At 35.5% G+C, this 22,329-nt stretch overlaps 1 protein-coding gene across 2 annotated transcripts; it reads left to right on the top strand.

Moving 5' to 3' along the window:
• The first annotated feature begins 13 nt into the window (after positions 1-13).
• LOC144970350 (ubiquitin carboxyl-terminal hydrolase-like) lies at positions 14-20,733 on the top strand. Of its 2 annotated transcripts, none has more exons than XM_078909892.1 (10): positions 14-307; positions 6,572-6,705; positions 6,819-7,012; positions 9,324-9,455; positions 12,097-12,229; positions 12,926-13,008; positions 13,446-13,493; positions 16,605-16,680; positions 17,736-17,794; positions 19,318-20,733. In XM_078909892.1, the coding sequence occupies exons 3-10, from the start codon at positions 6,944-6,946 to the stop codon at positions 19,408-19,410; spliced, it is 693 nt and encodes a 230-aa protein (XP_078766018.1). In that variant the 5' UTR covers positions 14-307; positions 6,572-6,705; positions 6,819-6,943; the 3' UTR covers positions 19,411-20,733. The 2 variants fall into 2 exon arrangements, with proteins under 2 accessions (XP_078766018.1, XP_078766019.1); XM_078909893.1 differs by lacking the exon at positions 14-307 and adding an exon at positions 3,561-3,711.
• The last annotated feature ends 1,596 nt before the right edge of the window (positions 20,734-22,329 follow it).

Below are 22,329 nucleotides of genomic sequence, written 5' to 3'. Positions count from 1 at the left end.
AAATCCATACTCCAGTGATAGTCTGACTATGACTTTGAAAACGGCTAATTTTACGGATTGGTTGCTTATTTAAGATTTATTTTTTAAAAGCCAAGGATCTTATTTGCTTTGCGATGTCTCGAATGGGGTTGTTCCATTTCATGTCTGTTGTTATTGTTTTTAGAACGAGATATAAGTTTGATTTGCTTCTTTCTGTCATGTTGGTAAGTCGTGCGACAGCGAGACATTCGAATTACTGAGCACTTGCTGGGATTGAAAGACATTTTCCACTGCTCTTCCCGTGTCGCCAACTTGTCGAGGTCTTGTTGTAAGTGAATTTGGTTTAGAGTGCTTATATTTTTATGACCAGCTGTATCATCTACAAAGAGTTTTGTTACAGAATTGAGGCCTACGGGTAGATGGGGCCAAGTACGGAGCTTTGTGGTACGCCAGACTCATATGAGGGGATTTCTCTCCGTTTACTAAGACAGCTTGTTTGCGATCTGATAAAAAAAAAAGCTATTGATCCAGGCATTTCATGTTCCTTTCATTTCATAATGTTGGAGCTTATAATATTCGAGGAGATTGTGATTGACTAAAACCTTTGGACCTGATTCCCTTCATCCGCGTTCACTGAGGGAAGTGGTCTTTGAAATATCACCGACACGATCAATAATACATAATACGTCTCTTGAATCTGGTACCTTACCTATTGAATGGAAACAAGCCAATGTTACTGCCATCCATAAAAAGGGTAGCAAATTGGATGCTGCAAACTACAGTTTGAAAGTCTTGAAAGTCAATACGATGCTAAACGATAACCAGGATGGTTTTAGATCAAAGAGATCATGCATTACTCAACTTTTAGGTGATGGAGGATTTTACCAAGTTAATAGATCGTGGCTTATCTTGATTTCCGCAGGGCTTTTGATTCTGTTCCACATGAAAGATTGTTCATTTAACTAGAAGCATGTGTATTTAAAGGGAATATATTTAACTGGATTAAAGATTTCTTAATAATCGAATGCAAAGAGTCATGGTCAATGGGGTGGGTCGGATTTTAAGAATGTCATTAGCGATGTACTCCAAGGAAGTGTTTTGAGACCACTTTTATTTCTATAATATATAAATGATTTACCATGTGGTATAAATTCAGCCTGTAAACTATTTGTAGACGATACGAAGATCTATAGTACAACTGAGTATCATAACATTCTACAAAAAAATATCTTTTCACTTTTCAAATTGGCATTTGGATTTTAATGTTTCCAAATGTAAAGTATTACATATAGGAAAAAACGATCCTGTCATAATTATTTTACCGATACTTTTATGTCAAATAAATTAACTTTCCGTTGTGCCTTATGAAAAAGATTTCGGAGTTACTTTTGATTCATTTTTTAATTTTGATGTATATATTGATATTTGTGTAAGCCGTGCAAACAGGATGATGAGAATAATATATAGAACGTTTAAAACCATATTTTTGTATTTGTATAAATCGCTCGTTCGACCAATTCTAGAATACGGAAATTGCACCTGAAGCCCATTATATAAAAGACAATTTATTAGTATTGAAATTGTACAGAGGAGAGCTACAAAAAAGAGTTATACAATGCAGTTTTTATCTTAAAAGGAAAAGTTAGAATTTCTTGACTTACAAAGTTTGAAATATAGACGAATTCGTGGCGATTTAATTCAGGTTTATAGATTAGTACATGGTCTGGATTTTGGGTTTTATTTTCCTGTTCTAATATTATTTTTTTACTAGAGGGGATAAGTTTAAGATTGATGACACTAGATGCAAAACAAACATAAGACAAAACTGGTTCGGTATTCATATTGTCCAGAAATTGAACAATTTGAAATTTGAAACAAAGAATAAGAATGCAAAATCTATAGATTATGTATTTCAAGGTGATAGTAGACAGGGAATTATATGAAGTGAGATTTATAAATATATATATATATATATATATATATATATATATATATATATATATATATATATATATATATATATATATATATGAATAATACTTGTTTGCACTGCTGTTGACATGGCTTTCAATCTTGTATGTAAATATCATGCATTGTTATCTTGTTATGGTTATCTTCTGTATGTATGGATGCATGAGTGTGTGTGCGCGCACGCGTTTTGCAAGTCACAGATAAAGATATATGTTTGTACATCACACATACATGGGTATATCTAAGTTGATATATTATTATCTTTACCATGTGTATCATTATTGTAATCTTTCAATCAATAGATTAAGAATTCAAGGGAGTTTATCATATTTCTCCCTATACCGTATATTATGTTATGTCATGAATGCTTTGCTGAAATCAAGGACAGTCATATCTTCTTGTCCACCTGTATCCATAGCCTGTGTTATTTCGTCTGACACGCCAATGAGCTGCGTAGCACATGAATTATGATATTTGCGTAACCGTTATATTGTGGAAAAATGATGTTGTTATGCTCACAGTAGTTTGAGATGCTACTGGCGATAATGTGCCCCAAAATCTTACAAAGAATGCAGGTTTCTGGAAAACACTGTGAAAGAAATAACAATACAAACGTTTTCATCATGGAAAAATAAATATTTACCCTAACGTGAGCAAAATAGGAAAAAATTCTGTAGGTAAAAAGTAGGTAGGCTAATCTAACCTACGTGTCAAAGTTCAAGACTTAACCAAAAATCAAAACAAAAAAAAAAAACAACAACAAACAAACAAACAAAACAAAACAAAAACAAACAACAAGCTAACAAACTTACAAACAACATCAACAACAACAACAACAACAACAACAACAACAACAACAACAACAACAAGAGCATTTGTATAACTAGAATGTGTTCATTTTATTGCGAAGTTTGCTTAAACGGTGAGCGGAAAATCAATTGGATTCAGTAGTCTGATGTCACGCGCCCGGCAACGGCGGCCATCTTGGTTCTAAACAAAGAAAATCTTTACTTTTTATTCTTCATGCTGGCGAGAACTTTTCATTCCCTTTTCATATGCCTTGTGATCAGAATGTGTAAAAGTCAAAACATGATCAAATTGATGGGGTTTTTTTTTCCTCTGGATACGCGTTTAAGCTCGCCGGAGAAATATTTCATACGGCGTCCGTCATTGTTCCGATAGTTTAGAGCCAGTGTTACTAAGTTACCATACGTCATTAGGAAGGAAGTGACGGTACGACTATTGAATCCTATTCAGTTGCTATAAACTCATAGTGGTGATAGAAACTCATAGCTTTGCTAGCTTTGGTTGAGGTAACATTACCACACCCTTTGTCCTTTAACCCCAAAATGTCCAATCAGTCAGTTCAGCAATCAATGACAGTGATTGCTGAAGTAAGCGAATAACACATGTTACACATTTATTTGCGTAAAGTAAAAATAAAAAAAAAACCCAAAAAACAACATACAATGTTATGTCTATCTTTTAGCGTTTATAATCTGATTGAGAGACTCTAGAGAAAACTAATCGTATAACTTCAGCAATAACAAAGAGCAGTGTGACGTCATCCATTCTTCTAATGTTTGTTAAAAACCAGCTATGTTTGTCCGAGTGGGTTTTCAGATGTGTAACCAATCCATGTTTCGTTTGGTAAATGATCTACTATAGTCCGTTCCACAACCCATGCGCACGCGTTGACGTGGATATATCTTCACAACCTTCTGATGGATTTTAATGATAATTGGCTCGAACACTCGAATTGTTGGTGACATTAATATAAGCCGGGTTTGTGTGTGTGTGTGTGTGTGTGTGTGTGTGTGTGTGTGTGTGTGTTTGTTTGTTTTGTTTTTTTTTTGTATCGGTTACAGTATCATACTTTAGAATTTTTCTTATTTACGGTATAATTAATATAAAAAACGAAGGGTCTGTGATGAGTGAACATTTTGATGTTTTACAATACGATGTGATACACAGTGAATTCTGTTGTGATAACGATCGCTAAACTCGCCCACAGGCTTGACCAGGGGTTTACATTTCACGAGATTCATGTGCACTACTCCCTATTATTGCCATCCTCGGTTCAAAATGACACAGCAAAATGTACACTTTGTACATACTTAACATAAACCATTGTTACAATTTAATATTTGAAAGCCAGAGGCGTAGCTTCCCGTTGTGAAGTCTACATTCATAAAAACTGATTTTAAAATGTGGATTAAATATGCACATTTGTCACAGAGGAAAATTTACAATTATTTCTCCAGAGAGGCGAAGCGCGGAATTCTTTTTAATGGCATGCGGCAAATAGCAATATGGCTTACAACCAGGAACTCAGAGGGGAGAGGTCAAATTTATACATGTTTATGTCATCTTAATTATGCATCTCTTGTATTTGAAAACTACAGATCCTTTTTTGAAAGGTTATACTGTACAAAACGTATATGGAATCTGGTATTAAGTTTACATTCAGTGATTCCCCCCCCCCTTTTTTTTTTTTTCCTTCCAGCTAATATAATTCAAGAATGGAGAATACATAGCGGCTATGTGATCTAGTGGTATGACACTCGCTTTCGGATCGGAAGGTCCTGGGTTCGAGACTCGCTCGGTGTATAGTTGAGTCCTTGAAAAAGGCTCTTTATTCACATTCTCTCACCGTACTCGGGTGTAAAATGAGTACCTGACCGTCAACAGCGTTCTCTCTGTGGGAAAAGAAATTATAATATCGCCTAACAGGCGTCATGTCTTGTTCTACATATTGCGTATTGCTGTTAGTCAGGGACCACTTGTAAAGCGCTTTGAGCACGTTTAGTGGATATTGCGCTGTATAAAAGCTCAAGTTCTAATCGATGGGTGACTAGTGGGATTTTTTTAAAACTTCCGATTTCGTGACATGGTTTTCCGACCTTTATGAGTTGTCTTGCTCAACAGTTGGTCGGGTGTTATGTCTTTGTGAAAGGCATTTCTCATCGTCCTGTCGGAGACGGGCGTAAAAATTCGAAGACCCCCCCCCCCCCCCCTGTTATTATTTTTTTTTTTACATTTATGTCTCTGTCAGAAAAATGTATAAGCACCTAACGGCCTGCTTGTGTCGTCCAATGTATTATTTGGCAGTTGCTCACTTGGGGAGAGATTTTGTATAAACGCCGCCTGTTTTCAATGCTGTGAAGTATTAGATAAATGCTATCTATAATGGGCACGATCTATATTAACTTTCCATGTGCTCGAGGTCATTGGTCACATTACAAAATGTGCTCAAAGTGACCTACATGGTGAAAAGTGTTCACATATTTTTAACTATCTAACATTACGATTGGTCATTGTGTTCAGCTTGACACATGGGTATGTTTACAACTTTCATAAACAAAAGCAGCGTGTTTACATTAGTTCAGAAATGTCCAATCGTTGGACAGCAACAAATCACGTGGTTGATGACTCGGTTGGAAGGAAACATGAATAAAGATCGCCCTCATTAAACTGTTTCAAATAACCCAAAATTATTTGCTAAGCTACGCCACTGAATGCAACTTTGTTATGATTATTTCCGCACGGGAAAGAGAATCAACAGACAGTTACTGTAAACATTTTAAAGTTTGAGTGATATTTTATTGCAAACGATAAAAAGATCAAAGGAATTCGGAATTGTGAGAAAACCACGTGGTCAATCATTATCGGTATTCAAATTTCGTAATGTCACTTAAAATATAAGCCCGCATGCAAAAAAATCACGGCACCACATTTCATACCTTTGGAGGAATTTGCAATATTCTATACGCACGGGACTTGGAACGTTCATTGGCATTGGTAAGAGGCATGGCCTGCTTGAGTTAAGAGGCAATGCAAGTGCTAAGGATAACAAACGAGGGGGACTGATTTTGTTGGAACCACACCTGTGGTTGATGAAACACGGTTGTATACATTTTGATAGGGCATTGTTCGATCACTTGCGGATGACGTCACCCTACCATGACCTAAACCTAAACGGTGTTTTACCAACCACAATCGTCAGCATTAATTAATTGACTTTTTACTGCTTAAAAAAAAAAAAAAAACCCAACATAATACGCTTCAACAGTCGTAACGTCACTTCCCTCGTAATGACGCATGGTAACTTAGTAACTGGCTCTAAACTATCGGAACAATGGCGGACGCCCTTATGAAATATTTCTCCGACGAGCATAAAGGCGTATCCAGAGGGGAAAAAACCATTATAAATCTGATCATGTTTTGACTTTTACACATTCTGATCACAAGACATCTGAAAAATTCTAGCCAGCATGAATAATAAAAAGTACCGATTTCCTTTGTTTAGAACCACGATGGCCGCCGTTGCTGGGCGACGTGACATCAGACTATTGAATCCAATTAGCATAGAGGGAAAATAGTTTATCACCCCTCCACCAACGTTGCAGGTCTTGTTTGGGGACACTGCTCTCAAACTCTCTCTCTCACTTTTCAAACAACTCAAAAAATATGGTCCACTTGACCTGCAAAAAGCACAATCTAAAAGAGAGCTCCTCTCTTGATACACACAGACCTCTCTCACTAATCTGTGACCCCCCCCCCCCCCCCCCCCCCCCCCCCCCCCCCCCCCCCATTGAGTTTATTTTTGGATTATTTTTAGTGATGACATCACCAGGAGGAAAATAAAAAAGTCGGAACCTAACGATTTCTGCCGGTAGCCTACAAACCGCAGACAAGCACCAGACAGTCGATTCCTGTGTTTTGAGACGAGCCATTTTACAGAAACAAGATCAGGTGATTAAATCTCATATTCGTATTTCCTAAATATTGTTTTTTTGTTTGTTGTTGTTGGTGATCATCCTTGCAACTCGTTGGTTTCATCTTTTTGTGTGTCTTGCCACTTGCAGTCAGCTTGCTTCCCATCGCCATCGGCATCAGAGAACCGTGCGTGTCCCCGTGTGAACTTGGAATTGGAACCTGCTGTGCTCTGTGACTGTAGCTTATCCCTATACAAATAGAATTCATCATTAAAATGTCTGCAGCAACAGAATCGAAACAACGATGGATCCCTTTGGAATCAAACCCAACGGTAATTAGAACTGTAATAATACCGTGTAATTAATTTGGTGTTTCAATCAAAAAATGGGGAGGCCTTCCGAAAGCTCCAACATCCCCAGTATTCTTTTTTTTTTTTTTTTGTAATGTTCTAGTAGGGGGTTTGGGAGGGGGAAAAACTTTTTTATAATGTTCAAGTAGTGGCTTTGGGAGGGGGGAAACTTTTTTTTTTAAAAGTCCTCTCCCCCCCCCCCCCCCCCCCCCCCCCCTCTACTAAGAACATTATTAAAAAAAAAAAAAGAATACTGGGGATGTAGGAGCTTTCGGAAGGCCTCCCAAAAAATGATTTGAACATTCGTTGTAATTGAGTCTCATTCTCATTCTCAATCTTTGTCTTTACTTCGAAGTTGAAGAGAAGTCAAGTGAGTTTTCCGCTTGAAATGAAACTTTGTACGGGCTATATACATTGTAATTAAATGGACCCCCTTTGGAGACAAAAACAAACACTATTTAATGTTCATCATAATTGTTTCATTTTTCAGACCAATTTTATTGGATCAAATGGGAGGCAAATGTTCACATGTAATAACAATTATTCAGGTTTTACAACAAAAAAATTAATGTGTCCTCCAGAGCCATTGCATGCTACCCCTTTAATAGGGCACTATCGCAAAGAAGTTCTGCCAAATGTAACTGACACAACTACCTGATCACTGCTTGGTGGACATGGCATCAGACAAAGATCTCGACTTCACCTGAAAGCAATCTCAGTCCCTTCTTTGTGTGGAGCGAATGCTCTACCAAATGAACTATCAGTTCCCCAGCCCCCACCACACTCAGAGGAAACTTTCTCTAGCCTCCTTAGAGCCATCCTTCTCTTAGATGAAGGCCATTATGCAAAGATTTTGTAAGAGAATCTTCTCCTTAATGCAGCGCAATATCTATCTCTCCAAGCATGCATAGCACGTCAGTGATAAAGCTGACTCTGACAAATCATGATATCGCATTTATTTATGGCCAAAATTTTTGAGGTTATTGTTCGAGGTGAACTTCAACTTATCCAATCCCATACTTTTTTGTGATTGTCTTTTATATTGTCACAATTTTTTATTTTTTTTTTGTTGCTATTGTGAGTATTCTTTTATGTGCAGCTGTGTGCTCTTGCGTTATGACACTCGCTTTCGGATTGGAAGGTCCTGGATTCGAGCCTCGCTCGGTGCATAGAGTTGAGTTCTTGGAAAAGGCTCTTTTCTCATATTCTCTCACCATACTCGGGTGTAATTTGAGTACCTGACCATTAACAGCTGTCTCTGTCTAACAAAATGTAATATCGCCTACCAGGTGTCATGTCTTGTCCTACATGTCACATGTTGCTATTGGCAAGGGACCTTTTGTAAAGCGCTTTGGGCACATTTAGTGGATATTGCACTATAAAAGTAAAAGCTCATGTTTTTTATTCTCCCTTGTTTTCAAACCAAAGAAGCTTCTCATTTTAAAAAAAATGTTGCTTAAAATTGCCATAGACAGACTCATCCAGATGTATCTATTGATATTAACATCAAATCTGTTTTTTCTTCTTCCTTTCAGACACTCAACAAGGTATGTAATAACTAGTTCAGGATAACAAGCACATGATCTGTTATACATTTTAATATTTTTGTCACATTTATTTCCGGCTGTCTTAACTTAACATTGCTTGTTCCGATGCCCAATTGATATTCCTGATGATAGTTTTGATTTTGATACTAACATTTAAATCTCATCAATTCCAATTTTATTTTATACCCCCATGCTACAACTTGGCTCTTTTCTCACTATGCGACACGTATTCCTCGTCCTTGCTCTGACAAAATATTAAAGATGAGGAATACGTAAAATTTATACAAAGAAAAAAGGAAATTTGTAAATTTGAGATATTAAGATTAGTGCGACGAATCCGTCTAAACTAAAAATAAGAGGACAAGGAATGTGTACGGCACAGTAATTCCTTTGGAGCCATAAGGCCTGTGCAGCCTGATATGAAACACACAAAAGTGACAATTGAGTGTTACTCTTCATATATTAGGATGCTGGTCTATCTCCATGAAAGCTATAACTCTGCTCTAGATGAATGCTGAGTGGACTTAGGGTCCAGCTCAGAGATTAATATAAATGATTTATATAACTATATTATATAAAGATGACATGTTCCTTAAAATTATTTATCATGTCGACCTGTTATTTGTCTTGATAATTTTTTATTGTTATTGTTGTTGTTGTTACTATTAAAAATGTTTATTTTTTTCTTTTCTTGTTATTTTTTTAAATCTACCAATAAGGTTGTTGATCTTTGTCATTTTTATCTTTTTCTCATCCAGTATGTACACGGCCTTGGTATGGATAAAGCCTGGAACTTTGTTGATGTGTTTGGCCTCGATCCTGAATTGCTGGCTATGGTTCCACGTCCTGTGGCTGCTGTTGTACTCCTTTTTCCTGATGCTAAGTCACAGGTAATAATCAACAGCTTGTCATTTATTCCCCCCCCCCCTCTCTCTCTCTCTCTCTCTCTCTCTCTCTCTCTCTCTCTCTCTCTCTCTCTCTCTCTCTCTCTCTCTCTCTCTCTCTCTCTCTCTCTCTCTCTCTTTTTTTTTTTTTAATTAAAAAAAAATTTATTCAAAAATTATATTTTTTGTCAGACGGATGGTTTGTGTCAAATTCTGGCATTCTCAATAGTTATCAGTCTTCAATGAACAAAAAAAAAATAATTGAGCTTTTTTATAGCGCAATATCCACTAAACGTGCTCAAAGCGCTTTACAAGGGCCAACAGCAACACTTAACATGTAGGACGGGACATGACGCCTCTTAGGTGATATCATAATTTTTTTTCGACAGAGACAATGCTGTTAACGGCCAGGTACTCATTTTACATCTAGTTCAGTGAGAGAATGTGAGTAAAGAGCCTTTTCCAAGGACTCAACTATGCGCAGAGATAGGCTCGAACCCAGGACCTTCCAGTCCGATAGCGAGTGTCATACCACAAGGCCACATAGCCTCACAAACATATCCCCCCTCCTCTCCCCCTTTCCCCAATTAAAAACTAAAATTTGAAATCAGGCCTCGAAGTGGGCCGGGAAAAGCCGGGAACTTTATTTTGAAATTTCCCGACCGGGAAAAGCCGGGAAAATCGGTGAAAATTGTCTGGGGCCGGGAAAAAGCCGTGAGAAAAATTTAGGTGAACAACAACCCAACATGTATTCTTCCACGTAATCATTACCCAACCTGCGAACGATCGGCTTAGAGCATGGCAGCAGCCTCTTATGGTTTCCTCACACTACTAGGCCCTATGTTATGACGATCGACCCAATCAGCAAAGTCCGGTCCGCATTCGTAGAGTACACAGACTATTACCATGTTTCCTGTGCATGACGTAATTATAGTGGTTTCGAGTCATCGCTGAAACACTGGAAGACGGCAATGGGATAGTTACGTCAGTTGTTGAATAAATTATCCAGGCACGGTTGATAAGTAAAAAAAGCAAATTATGTTGTAGTTACATTTGAAACAAACAAAGTATATCACTGATCTCGTCTCATTGAGATATAAAGAATGATATAAAAATCAAGAAAATCGGCCGATAAATAAAAAAGTTGCTAAAAAAATCGAAAATAAACAAAAGGAATTTTTAAAATCGAATTTATTCATAAAACAGTTGGTTTTCAACCGATTTTTCTGAAACAAGGACCAATGTTCTTTTTTCAAGCCGATTTCAACAATGTGACTTTCAAATTCCTCAGAATTATATTTTTTACTTTTAGATTTTAGCTTTTAGGCCTTCTCAAAAAGGTGCCACTTGCACAACAATAGCATAATACATAGACGGCGAGAAGCGTCTTTGTTTCGACCAGCCGGTTCGGTTAGATAGCCTGTGATTGGTCGAAAGACTTAAAGACGCTTGATTCACTCAGTCGACTCATCATTGTCGACAAGACAAGAGTGCTAGAAACACACATCCCTCCCCTCATCTTAGTAGTGTGAGTGTGTGTTTTTTTTTTTGTGTTTTTGACTTTGTCATGAATGCGATTGTTAGCTAAGCTAAGAAAGACGGTCGACGTCCTTAGGCTACTTTAATTAATTTTAGTGACTTGTTATTCAATTATTTGGAGATGGCAGATTAAGGTCGTTTACTCATTGTAATTTGTACTAAGTTTGTTTTGTCTGTCTCTAGATTAACTAGCTTTATTTCATTCATGTGCAATTCAATAAGTAGGCCACAAGTCTTTGGACGCTACTTTCTCTCTCATAGTAATATTCAAATGTATTTTTCTCTCTATTGATTTCTCTTCTCTTTGTCTCTTTTCTCCCCATTTCTCTCTCTCTCTCTCCCCCCCTCTCTCTCTCTCTCTCTCTCTCTCTCTCTCTCTCTCTCTCGCTCTCTCTCTCTCTCTGTCTCTCTCTTTTTTTAAATATTTTTTTTGCATGTTGTAGGAGGCCTAGACTTCACAGGAATACGTCCAAGTATTAATAGCCAGAGTCAATATATTTCTTTCTCTCAGTCTCAGCCACTCTCTTTTTCACTCACATCTCTCTCTCTCTCTCTCTCTCTCTCTCTCTCCCCCCCTCTCTCTCTCTCTCTCTCTCTCTCTCTCTCTCTCTCTCTCTCCTCTCTCTCTCTCTTTCTTTTACTCCTCTCTCTCTCTCTCTCTTTTTTTTTTCCCTTTTTTTTCCCCACGGATGGTGCAGGCTTAGTAGATACTGGATGGCTTGTTATAGTAATATGTACTACGAGTCAATAATTTCCCCCTCTTTTCTGATTCTCTCTCTCTCTCTCTCTCTTCTCTCTCTCTCTTCTCTCTCTCTCTCTCTCTCTCTTCTCTCTTCTCTCTCTCTCTCTCTCTCTCTCTCTCTCTCTCTCTCTCTCTCTCTCTCTCTCTATATATATATATATATATATATATATATATATATATATATATATATATAGGTAGTGTTAACTGGTCTAGAATTGATGAATATGCTTGAAAATTACTACCTTAAAATTTTCCCTAGAGCCTGGAAAAAACCAGGAAAAAACCGGGAAAAAGCAGGGAAAAATATTTTCCTGAATCACTTCTAGGCCTTTGAAATGTTTTACTTACTTATAAATCTACCAGAGTGCCATTGGTGAATACATGAAGGATGCACCAGAGGACCTGTACTATACAAAACAGACAATTGGCAATGCTTGTGGGACTGTGGCTCTAGTCCATGCTTTAGCCAACAATCAAGATAAGATTTCATTCGCAGGTGCATTTCTATTTTTTAAAAAAATTTTTTTTTTAACAGTCCATTCATCTACTATACCAACATCTGCAGGATTGTTAAACCAATGAACTGCACATAATTTTACCGAAGACCAAGCAATTGTTTTGATTTATGAGTTTGGTTTGGTTTTACTTTTATTTAAAAGTTTTCTGATTTAGGATATTAAATCATTGGCATAATTTTAGCCGACAGAGAATCATGGCAGAAGGCGAAATATTTTCAAAATAGTTTATCATGTAGACATTTCTGCTTATTTTGGATTACTCTTTAGATTTGATGAAAGGCTATGGGTATTAATAGATTGGCTTTTTTTATTCAAGATTTTATCTCATTGCCAGAATCTGTTGCCTCGTGTCATGTAATTTTTTAAAAACCATGTATTCTTTTATACAATTCAGAATAAGTTCACAATTGGTTTGGAGCCACCATCATTAACAATTAAAACTGTAAGTGTCATTAGGACATGATTTTATTTTCAAAAATCGATCCCTCCATTGAAACAAGAGCTACTCTAATGCTATAACTTAGTAATTTATTACGACTAGTAGATGGAGTAGATGGCTAGCAATGCGTTCAGGGAGAAAAGAGAGAATTAATGTTGTGCCAATTTTTCTTCATAAAACCCATATGGCATCATATTGCATTGTAAACCACTCTTAAATCCTTCCTTCCATTCAGATGACAAACCGTTCTCCAATTTTTTGAAAGCCACAAAGTCAATGAATCCTGATGACAAGGCCAAACATTTGGAAAGTGATATGGTATGTCTTAAACAATTTTCTTATGGTGGTAGGTAGGCAACCTTTTTAAAAAAAAAAAATGTTTGTTCTACTCACTGTGTTTCTTGATAATATTTTCTACTCATTATAGAGTATGTCCAATTTCTCCTTATTTAGAATTTAATGGATATTTGTTGACATATTTTGCCACAGGACTCCCATTTGTGATTTTGTACCCCAGACGAATTTTTAGCTTTGACAGGATATATTTCCATAAGAACTTTCTTCCATGATGTATGATGGAAATTGCTCATCTCAGATGTCAAAATATTACAAACTGCTTATATTATAAAGACAGCAATTCAAATGGAAAGTTACAAGGAAAATGGCTTACCAAAATATTTATGGTTTAAGTGTTTAAGTTCACATTTTTTGGGGTAATTTTTAGCATTTAATGCTAAATTACTTTCGTTTTTCAGCAAATGGGAGCTGCTCACGAGGACTGCGCACAGGAGGGAGATACAGCAGTATGTATTACTTTAATTAAAATGGATAAATTATCTGCACAAATTAATCTAAAGCATCTCTGTGGTTACCCAATTACTCAGATTGCCTGACAATACTTTATTTATTCACTCAAGCAAGCTATATGGAATACAATTTCCATTACATACACTGCAAGTAACTTAATAGGCAACTTTTTTCAAGTACTCTCACTATGTCCACCATGCCGAACATCAAGGTCTCATTCACACTCACACTTTAATCATCTGGAGGAATGTTTGTGAAGTTCTCTTATAAAGATCATAATACTGATATTGGTTGCATATTGGGGACATATTCAACATTTTGGGGTAATTCCACACCCATCATGACAAGCATGCAAAAACTAGAATGAAACAATCAGGAACTATAATTGATGTCTGAAATGAACACAACAGCAATCTTTGTAGACTATGACATGAGACCAATAGGTCTAAGCGGGGGTCCCAATAGCTCAGTTGGTAGAGCACTCGATTCACAATCAAAGGGACGGAGATTGATCCCGGGTGCAGTCTCGCGATTTGAGTAAGCAGTAAGCATCTTCTCCTATTCTACTTTATCGTTTCTTGACATGGTCATGGACTGTTCCCCAGTTTAGGTTGTATAATTTGGCAGCACACTTGCAGCCCATCCCTCCAGATGTAACGAAATCGACCGCTTTCACCATATCTGCATGGTCATACGACACCATCTTTTCTTGTAATTCATCACCATGATTAGCCAATCTCTATAGAAAAAGGAGAAAAACATGAACATAAATCCCTTCTAAATCCAGCTCTAAAGTATGGGCATACATAAGTAACATCATGTGGGCTCACAATAAGGCTTATTATTCAAACAGGATTAATAGGCTACAGACTTCCAAGACTTTTGGATTATGTGCTTTTCTAAGAAAAACAATAGTAAACTATGTCGGGGCAATTCCACACCCGCTTGGTGTGGAATTGGTCCAATACAACAAAAAAAAGGAAACATGAATAAGGATATAACTATTTACTTGAAATGATAGCTGGGGCCTTTCTTTGTAATATAAAACCATTGACATAGGTTTATTTTGATTAAATATTTTCACACAAAAAAGGCATTAGAAATTCGAAACCTGTAGGGTGTGGAATTTAGCTGGGGCCACTCTTTGTAAAATAAAACCATTGACATGGGATTTTGATTAAATATTTTCACACAAAAAAGTCACTAGAAATTCGAAACCTGTAGGGTGTGGGATTTCCCTGACATTTATGAATCTAAAATAGGCACAGCAACTTACTTAAGACATCAAGAAGAGGTTTGGAGGAAATTTTTACATATCCGATGAATGATTAAGCATTTCTATCTTGAGCTTCAAAGTTGTAGAAAATTTAACAACATTTTGCAATATTTTAACACAATGAGTGTGCACTTAACTTTAATGGGCTTGTAAAAACTTGAAAAATTATTAGAATTCAACAGTAGCTTTTTGTGTTCAAACAGGAAATAGAAATCAAAGGCAGTTAAAACTTTGAACAGTAGATTGGGTCTTTTTGCATTCTTTCTGCGAAGAACTAGATATAATGAATGTGGGTGTGGAATTACCCCAGGTGTGTAATTCCCCCACCTTACCCTCCATAAAGTAGAATGCAAGTGAAAACAAGACGTTGCGGAAGTAAAAACATGATGTCTTGAGATTATAGGGGTTTCTTAAGAGGTTGATTTATTATTTTATGCTGCTGGTTTGAACGGTGTGCTTACCATTCATGTTTTCATGTTGAATTTTGAGAAGGAAATATTGACTTTACCAAAAAGTTAAGATGATTTTTGAATTCAGCAGGTCCGATTTCCTATAAAATGTGATAATTTTCTTCTATCTCCATTATTTTGAGAGATATTTAATCTTTTATACATTTTGCTCGTGATTATAGCTATTTTTCTGCCAACATGCAAAATTGCGTGTTTCCTTCATTTTTCAAAGACCATGTGAAGAAAATGTCTGAAAAAAATTGGATCTCTTCCCTGGAGTACTCTCTACCCGTAGACGTGAATTGCATGTCATTTTTTATGATCTTTATGTTAATATAGTATAGGGAATATGCTATTTCATTATGCTGGAGGCCAAAACATTTAGTTTCAAGAGTGTTTTGGAGGAATTTCAACAGACGCTAGATTTAGGAAAAGATTTGTGTCTGGTTCAAATCTTGTTATATTTTATTTACCCAGTCGCTGTGCTTTAAAAATGTGTATCACAAGTATGATAAATCTTTTTAGTGGTTAGTTACATGACGTCAAAGTTGGAACATTTTCTTGTGCATTTTTTTGGAAATATTTTTCCAATTTAACCTTTTTTTATTTTTATATAAGACTGTCAAATTGTGAAAGATCTTGTTTAAAAAAGAAAATCTTTTATAATTGAAAAAAATGAATTTGCTCTCAATTTCTTATTTATGTATGGATTTTCAAAATTTAAAAAAGTGTTTTCAATGACTATCAGCGGGTGGTTGGATGGGAGCATCACCCTTGAATCATATACCTATGATGTTCGCATGGGTGTACGATCCGATAGTGATGTCGTTTCTTCTTCTCTTTACTAGCCTATCCTGCTTCTTTGGTTTGTGATTGTATTTTTGACAGGGGATAATTTTTTTTCTGTAAATCTTCTGCCTGTTTGTTCTTGGTTATTTATAATTTAGCATATGATATCTTTAGGTTATGATTTTGATTTACATTTGTACTATTTTTGTTAGATTGCTTGTTTTTTTGTTTCAGCGGTCTCTCATATAACCTCAATTGTGTTGGAAGAGACCTAAAGCAACAAACAAACAAAAATGACTATCAGAATGCTCTATGAATATAGTAAGAAAAGTCAATTTTAAATATTTATAAATTGTCTCTTTTGGTACCTAACTATACTAATGAAGTCAGGGATCCTGACAATGGACAAATTTGATTTGAAAGGAATAAACAAGAACAAACCATTGAACAATTTAACAGGGGAATAAAAATCTGAAATAAAAAAAAATTAGAATAAGCAACAAAACAGCTTCCAAACTCAAAGATGAATCATTCAATCTTTTAAAACTGAATTTCTTGCTGTTGTTCATGCACGTCTTGTTTTGATTTTACAGGTTCCTGCTGCCTCAGACAAAGTTAAATGCCATTTTATAGCTCTGGTCCATTTCAATGGCACTCTTGTTGAATTGGGTAAGTTTAATGGTTGTAGATTGCTAGTCAGTGAATGGGATATTGAACGAGTACAGTAGAGCATGCATGGAAATAGTGTATATTAGCACATTTTTGATAGAATAAAAAGACGAGGATGCAATTGTTATTTTAAGAGCAATTTATCACAGACTAGTTTTTTGCCACCAGTTTCGTGGCTGTATTAAGAATTTTCCAATTTTAAACTTGAGATTGTATATAGCGCAATATCCACTGTGTTCAAAGTGCTTTACAAAAGGTCCCTGACCAACAGAAAATCGTATCATGTAGAACGATATTAAATTTTTCTGACAGAGACAATGCTGTTTAATGGCCAGGTACTCATTTTACACCTGAGTACACTGAGAATATTAGAGTAAAGAGCCTTTTCCAAGGACTCAACTGTGCGCTGAGCGAGGATCGAAACTAGGACCTTCCGATCCGAAAGCAAGTGTCATACCACATAGCCACACATACATACAAAAAGCTTTTCATTGACTTCACCTTCCTATTATTACCTGATAAATTTGCCCAACAACGATTTTGTTAAGATTAAAAGAAAAGAAAATCACACAGCTAGACAATTAATTCAACAGCGAGACCTTCGTATGAAATACTTGCTGAAATCAGATTCTTAGACAAGTTTTCTCCTTTAACAAATTGGAGAAGCAGTCACTTAAGAATGAATTACGTTTCAATTTCTAGTTTTGGTGCTAATCGTATTTTTCATATATTTTCCTTTGAATAATATTTTATGCTTGAATTGATATTTTTAAAATGTTCATTTGTGAATTTCTTGCATGTTTTTTTCAGCTCCTAAATAATAAGAAAATCATTTTTTGGGGTTGTTAACAACCACCATCACTTATTGGGGTTTTTTTTTTTTTTTTTAATATATTTTTATAAACCTTTCCTCTTGAGTTCTTTAATTAAACGACAGTATTGTTAAATGAAATAAGTGATTAAATTCATAATATCTTTAAAGGATAATGTCCTAAAGTTAAGAAGTTTTTATTTGTTTTTGTTTGTTGGATTTTAATTTCACCTTAATTCTTCAGATGGAAGGAAAGAAGGGCCTGTGAGTCATGGTGCAACATCAGCTGATAACCTACTGGAGGTAAAGTGAAACTTTGACCTAAAAAGTTTCAAGATGTCAATTTAATCAGTATACACGTTTTTGCTGAACATTAACCTCTTTTTTTCTTCATTGAATGATCCAAGTTTATAGTTAATTAGTTGAGGTCAGGTCAGATCTGTATTGGAACTCTGCCAACTAAAAAAATGACAACAAAATCTAAAGATTTCTCAATTTGAATATATTTTATACATCAATCTTTTTTCTCCAAGTAGTGCTGAGGTCTGTTCTATGTGTGGAAATTAGTGAAACAATCTTGAAGCTTGAAATGAACTCTTATTAGTTTTTTCTTGTATAAAAATGGATCTGAAAGTTTTCTTTTTATTCAAAATCCTGTAAAATGGTACTCGCAAATCATTGAAAATATTCATCATATACATTTTAGGACTACTCAATGCAGTGGAAGGGAAAACTTTTACAACCCATTATTAAATAGTGTAAAAAGTACTGCCTATACCATTTGCCACAATGTCCAAAAGTAATGCTCGATTTGTCATTCTTATAGATTAGGCTTGATCCCGAAAGTTATTTGAAAACAAGGACAACTGTACTTACTTTGTTTCTCTCCAAATCTCACTTACTGTTGTAAAGCAATGCCACCACAACCAAAATTTATTAACACTGCTTCACCAAATAGAACAATGAAGAGGAGCAACAGTGCTGAACTTTTTGAAAGAGATAATAGATAACATTGTTAACAACAACTATCGTAATAAAATATTCTGAGTGGATCAACAACTTTAACACACACCCACGCAATCATACCATGTCTTTTATGAATCGCTACTTTCTTCCGTTTTGGTAATTGTGATGTGTACAAAATTATCCTTATAGCTACAGGACACATTGTATCACTTGGTTCTAAAGAAACATAAGCATCCTTTTTTTATTTATCAATGCAAAGCGTTTATGTTATGTTATAAATTGTGAAAAGATACAAAAAATTTGTTAACACTTTTCTTGATTTGTATCTAGTTCTAAAGTGGACCATTAACTTGACATGTCTATATTTTTTTCCCTCCTCTACAAAGTTCTGTGTACTTGAATAAGACCCATTCTACCTGACTTTTGTTGGGAATTTTTTGCTGAGAGGGAAGCAGCCAAAGTTATATTCCATTTTTTTTTTTTTTTATAGCGGGTAGGGGATTATTTATTTTCGCTGTAAAGCATATCCTTATATTCGTTCATCTTCTTTTTATTGTTGCTGTGTAAAACTTTTAGGTTATCCCCAAAGTTGGTCTTGGACTTAAATAGATAGATTGCATTTGGATCTAATTCTTTTCCTTGTTTGAACTACTCTTTTTTTTGGTCACTTGTGAATGCAGCTAAATTTAGATTTAGTCTTTTTTGACATCTTCCTTTTTTACTGTCACTGCAAGTGCTATATAACTCCTAAATATACAAAATAGAGAGCCTTTTTTTTTGCTGAAAATATTTTTTTTTAAATGCATAAGATATTACAATTGATTATTATAAAACTATGATTTTTACCCTTTTTTTTTCAGGATGCTGCTGCTGTTGTTAAAAAATTTATAGAAAACAGTCCTGGCGATTTGAATTTCAATGTGATGGCTCTGGTCCAAGGAGGCGATGAATAGACTTTGATAATATTGTTATAATTTCCATTTTGTCATTTTAAACGTTGGTTCCAACATTTGTTCATATTGATTTAAATTATGCATTTGATTAGTTGTTATGACTTACAGACTCAGCTTTAACTTGGATGTTTTGTCACACTGCATCATTGTTATTAGGCAATTTAACACTGCTTAATGTATTATGCTTGTATTTAATCTTGCAATCAAGACTCAATGTTTTTTGTGCAACCAAGATTATTGTGTCTAAAGTATTTATTGGTATTCATCAGGATATATACTTAAACATTTCTTTAATGTTGCTCGTCACAAAATTCTGAAGGTAACTTTTTCTTTTAACTTTTTAAACTGGTTATGAGCTAAACCATTCAAATACGGGGATTTTTAAAATCTTCATAAACACTTCTATCAATATGAATTTGCTTTGCTATGCTTCGCAAGCAATTAAGCAAATTCTCAGTGATTTTGTTCACAGAAGATTACACTGCTAAATGTATGTTTGGTTTCTCCGAAGCAGAAGTTTGAAAACAAATAGGGAGAGTCTGATGTGAGATTATTTTTGGTGAATGGTTATACCCTAGACTTTTTGATTTGTATCAGACTGCACGTGAATAGGTTGCTGTTGGGATCTTCTTTTATACTCTTCAAATACCTTTGTCTTACCTTTCTATGGTGTTTTTTAGGGCATGTAGACTCATGTTCAGTAGTCTTTTGACTGCCTTATCATCCTTCTCCTATTTCTTAGCCGTGAAGTGTCACAAGAACTAAAAGTAATACTGAAATCAACAATCAATGATGAAAATATATTAATATATGTATTTGTTTATTGATCATTCCTTGACTATTGTGCTTTTTGTTGTTGATAATGGAATTTATATGCTGTTCCCGCCAGGTTTATCACCGTTTTATTGATAAGATTGAGTAAATCGAATCAAATTTTTTTTTAAGGATATGAAGATATTATGTTTTTGAAACAGCTCTAGAATAGATCAATTCTTAATTTTTATTTTCCTGTTTCTTGGTATTTTGGTCCCATTCCCCCTTTAGTCACTTTGAATCTCTGTTTTGATATGTGCCATTTTTTTAATTACACGGTGCATTACGACAATACAAAAAAAAAAAAATTGGGTGTCTTGACCCTATTAAAAGTTTACTTTGCAATCAACTTTCTTATAAAAAATACTTGCAGACTGATCAGTCTTATTCTATGAATAATTGCTATTGAATGTTGAATATTATGTTTTCCTCTGTTTCCTTCATTGTGGCATCTCTTGTGTCACTGCATTGTTCCATGTTGCTCAGAAAAAAATAAATGTGTCAACTGAACCTTGTGTATTGACTTGACTTGATGGGTGTTAAGATTAGTTCACGCAATATGAATCTGTTTCATATGTCCTCTTTTTGTCCTCGTTCTGAAATGTGAAATATTGGGGAGCAGGCACTGGTGCAAGATAAACTTCTGATAAGGTGTGAATCTGACAGTGACTGATAAAGTAGGAAATGATCAGGTGATCTGATGTTTGACATTTCGGGATGATTGGATTTTTTCTTGGATTTTTCATTATGCTTAGTCAAAACTCAATTTTTTTCAGTCTGTCTTTTTTCTTGAGTTTCCTGTATCATATTTGTGGCTATGAGGTGTATTGGTATGACTCTCACCTTCAGATTGGATAGTCCAGGGCTTGAGACACGCTCTGAGTGGCGCATAGTGGAGTACATAGCGGGCAGGGGGGTACATACTGTGTCTTCTATCCCCTTATATCTGTTTTCCAACATGCTTTCTGTCTTTGTCTTGGAATGAAATTACTTGGTTTTGTCCTGGTCCTGGCCAGATGCCCTGGCTGAGAGGGAAACAGTCGAATGTATAGTTAGTTTTGGGAGATGATATTTTTTTCATTGTAAATCATCTCTCTTGTTATGCACTGTATTATGCTTTCTTTATATTATATATGATTTGTAAAACATTTGAGTGTGTTCCTCTTATCGGGGACCTGTGCTTGTGTCTGGATGAGACTTTTAGTGATCTCAAACTATGTACTTTGATAGAGTGTGTTTGGAATCTACACCTGTTTTTTATTTGAACCAATTCCCCTTTGTCTTCCCTTTTCTTGGATGCTTTAATTGTAATTCTAGAACTTTTTACTATCCCATTTTCTTCGTTTTTACTGGCGCTGATATGACCTTAATGTGTTGCAAGCGCCGTAAAACCCTTAAAAACAAAAAACAAACATAGTGGAGTACTTGGAAAAGGCTCTTTACTCACATTATCTCACCGTACTTGGTGTAAAATGAGTATCTGGCCATTATCAGCATTGTCCAGCCATTAACAGCATTGTCTCTGATAGAAAAACTGTAATATTGCTTAACAGACATTGTCTTATTCCTATCCTGCACAATAAGAGTTGCTTGGGACCCCTTGTAAAGCACTTTGAGCATGTTTAGTGGATGTTGTGCTTTATAAATGCTCAAGTTTTTTGGGATTTTTTTTTTTACTGATATTTGAATGACAATGGCCTAAAAGTGTTGCAAGTGCCATAAAAGGCTTGCCGACTAGATCTAACCAAGATATAGAACAAAGGTGGGTAATTTCTATTTTTTTTTCGTGACTTAGTAGTTGTTCCATTGTCATTGATAAACATACATAGCAAAATTTATGAATCCAAAAATACAGGGCGATCCAATGAAAGGTAAACACTTCATAAGTATTCATCATCATCATTGCCTTTTTCACCCTGGGTCAGGGTATAGGCCACAGACAAACAGTTTCCATCCTTCTCTATCCTGAGCCAACTTTTTTATCTCATTCCAGGTCTTACCACTTCTCTGTATATCAGCTTCTTTAATTCTTCTCCATGTTCCTCGTGGCCTTCCCCTTGATCTTCTGCCCTGAGGGTTCCAGTCCAATACTTTCTTTGTTATAGT

The sequence above is a fragment of the Berghia stephanieae genome, chromosome 4 (assembly GCF_034508935.2).
Source record: "Berghia stephanieae isolate SIO BIC M18660-M18661 chromosome 4, UCSD_Bste_1.3, whole genome shotgun sequence".
NCBI classification, from domain to species: Eukaryota; Metazoa; Mollusca; class Gastropoda; order Nudibranchia; family Aeolidiidae; genus Berghia; species Berghia stephanieae.
Note: the sequence above shows the minus strand (reverse complement) of the source record. Positions and strands in the feature narration are given on the sequence as shown.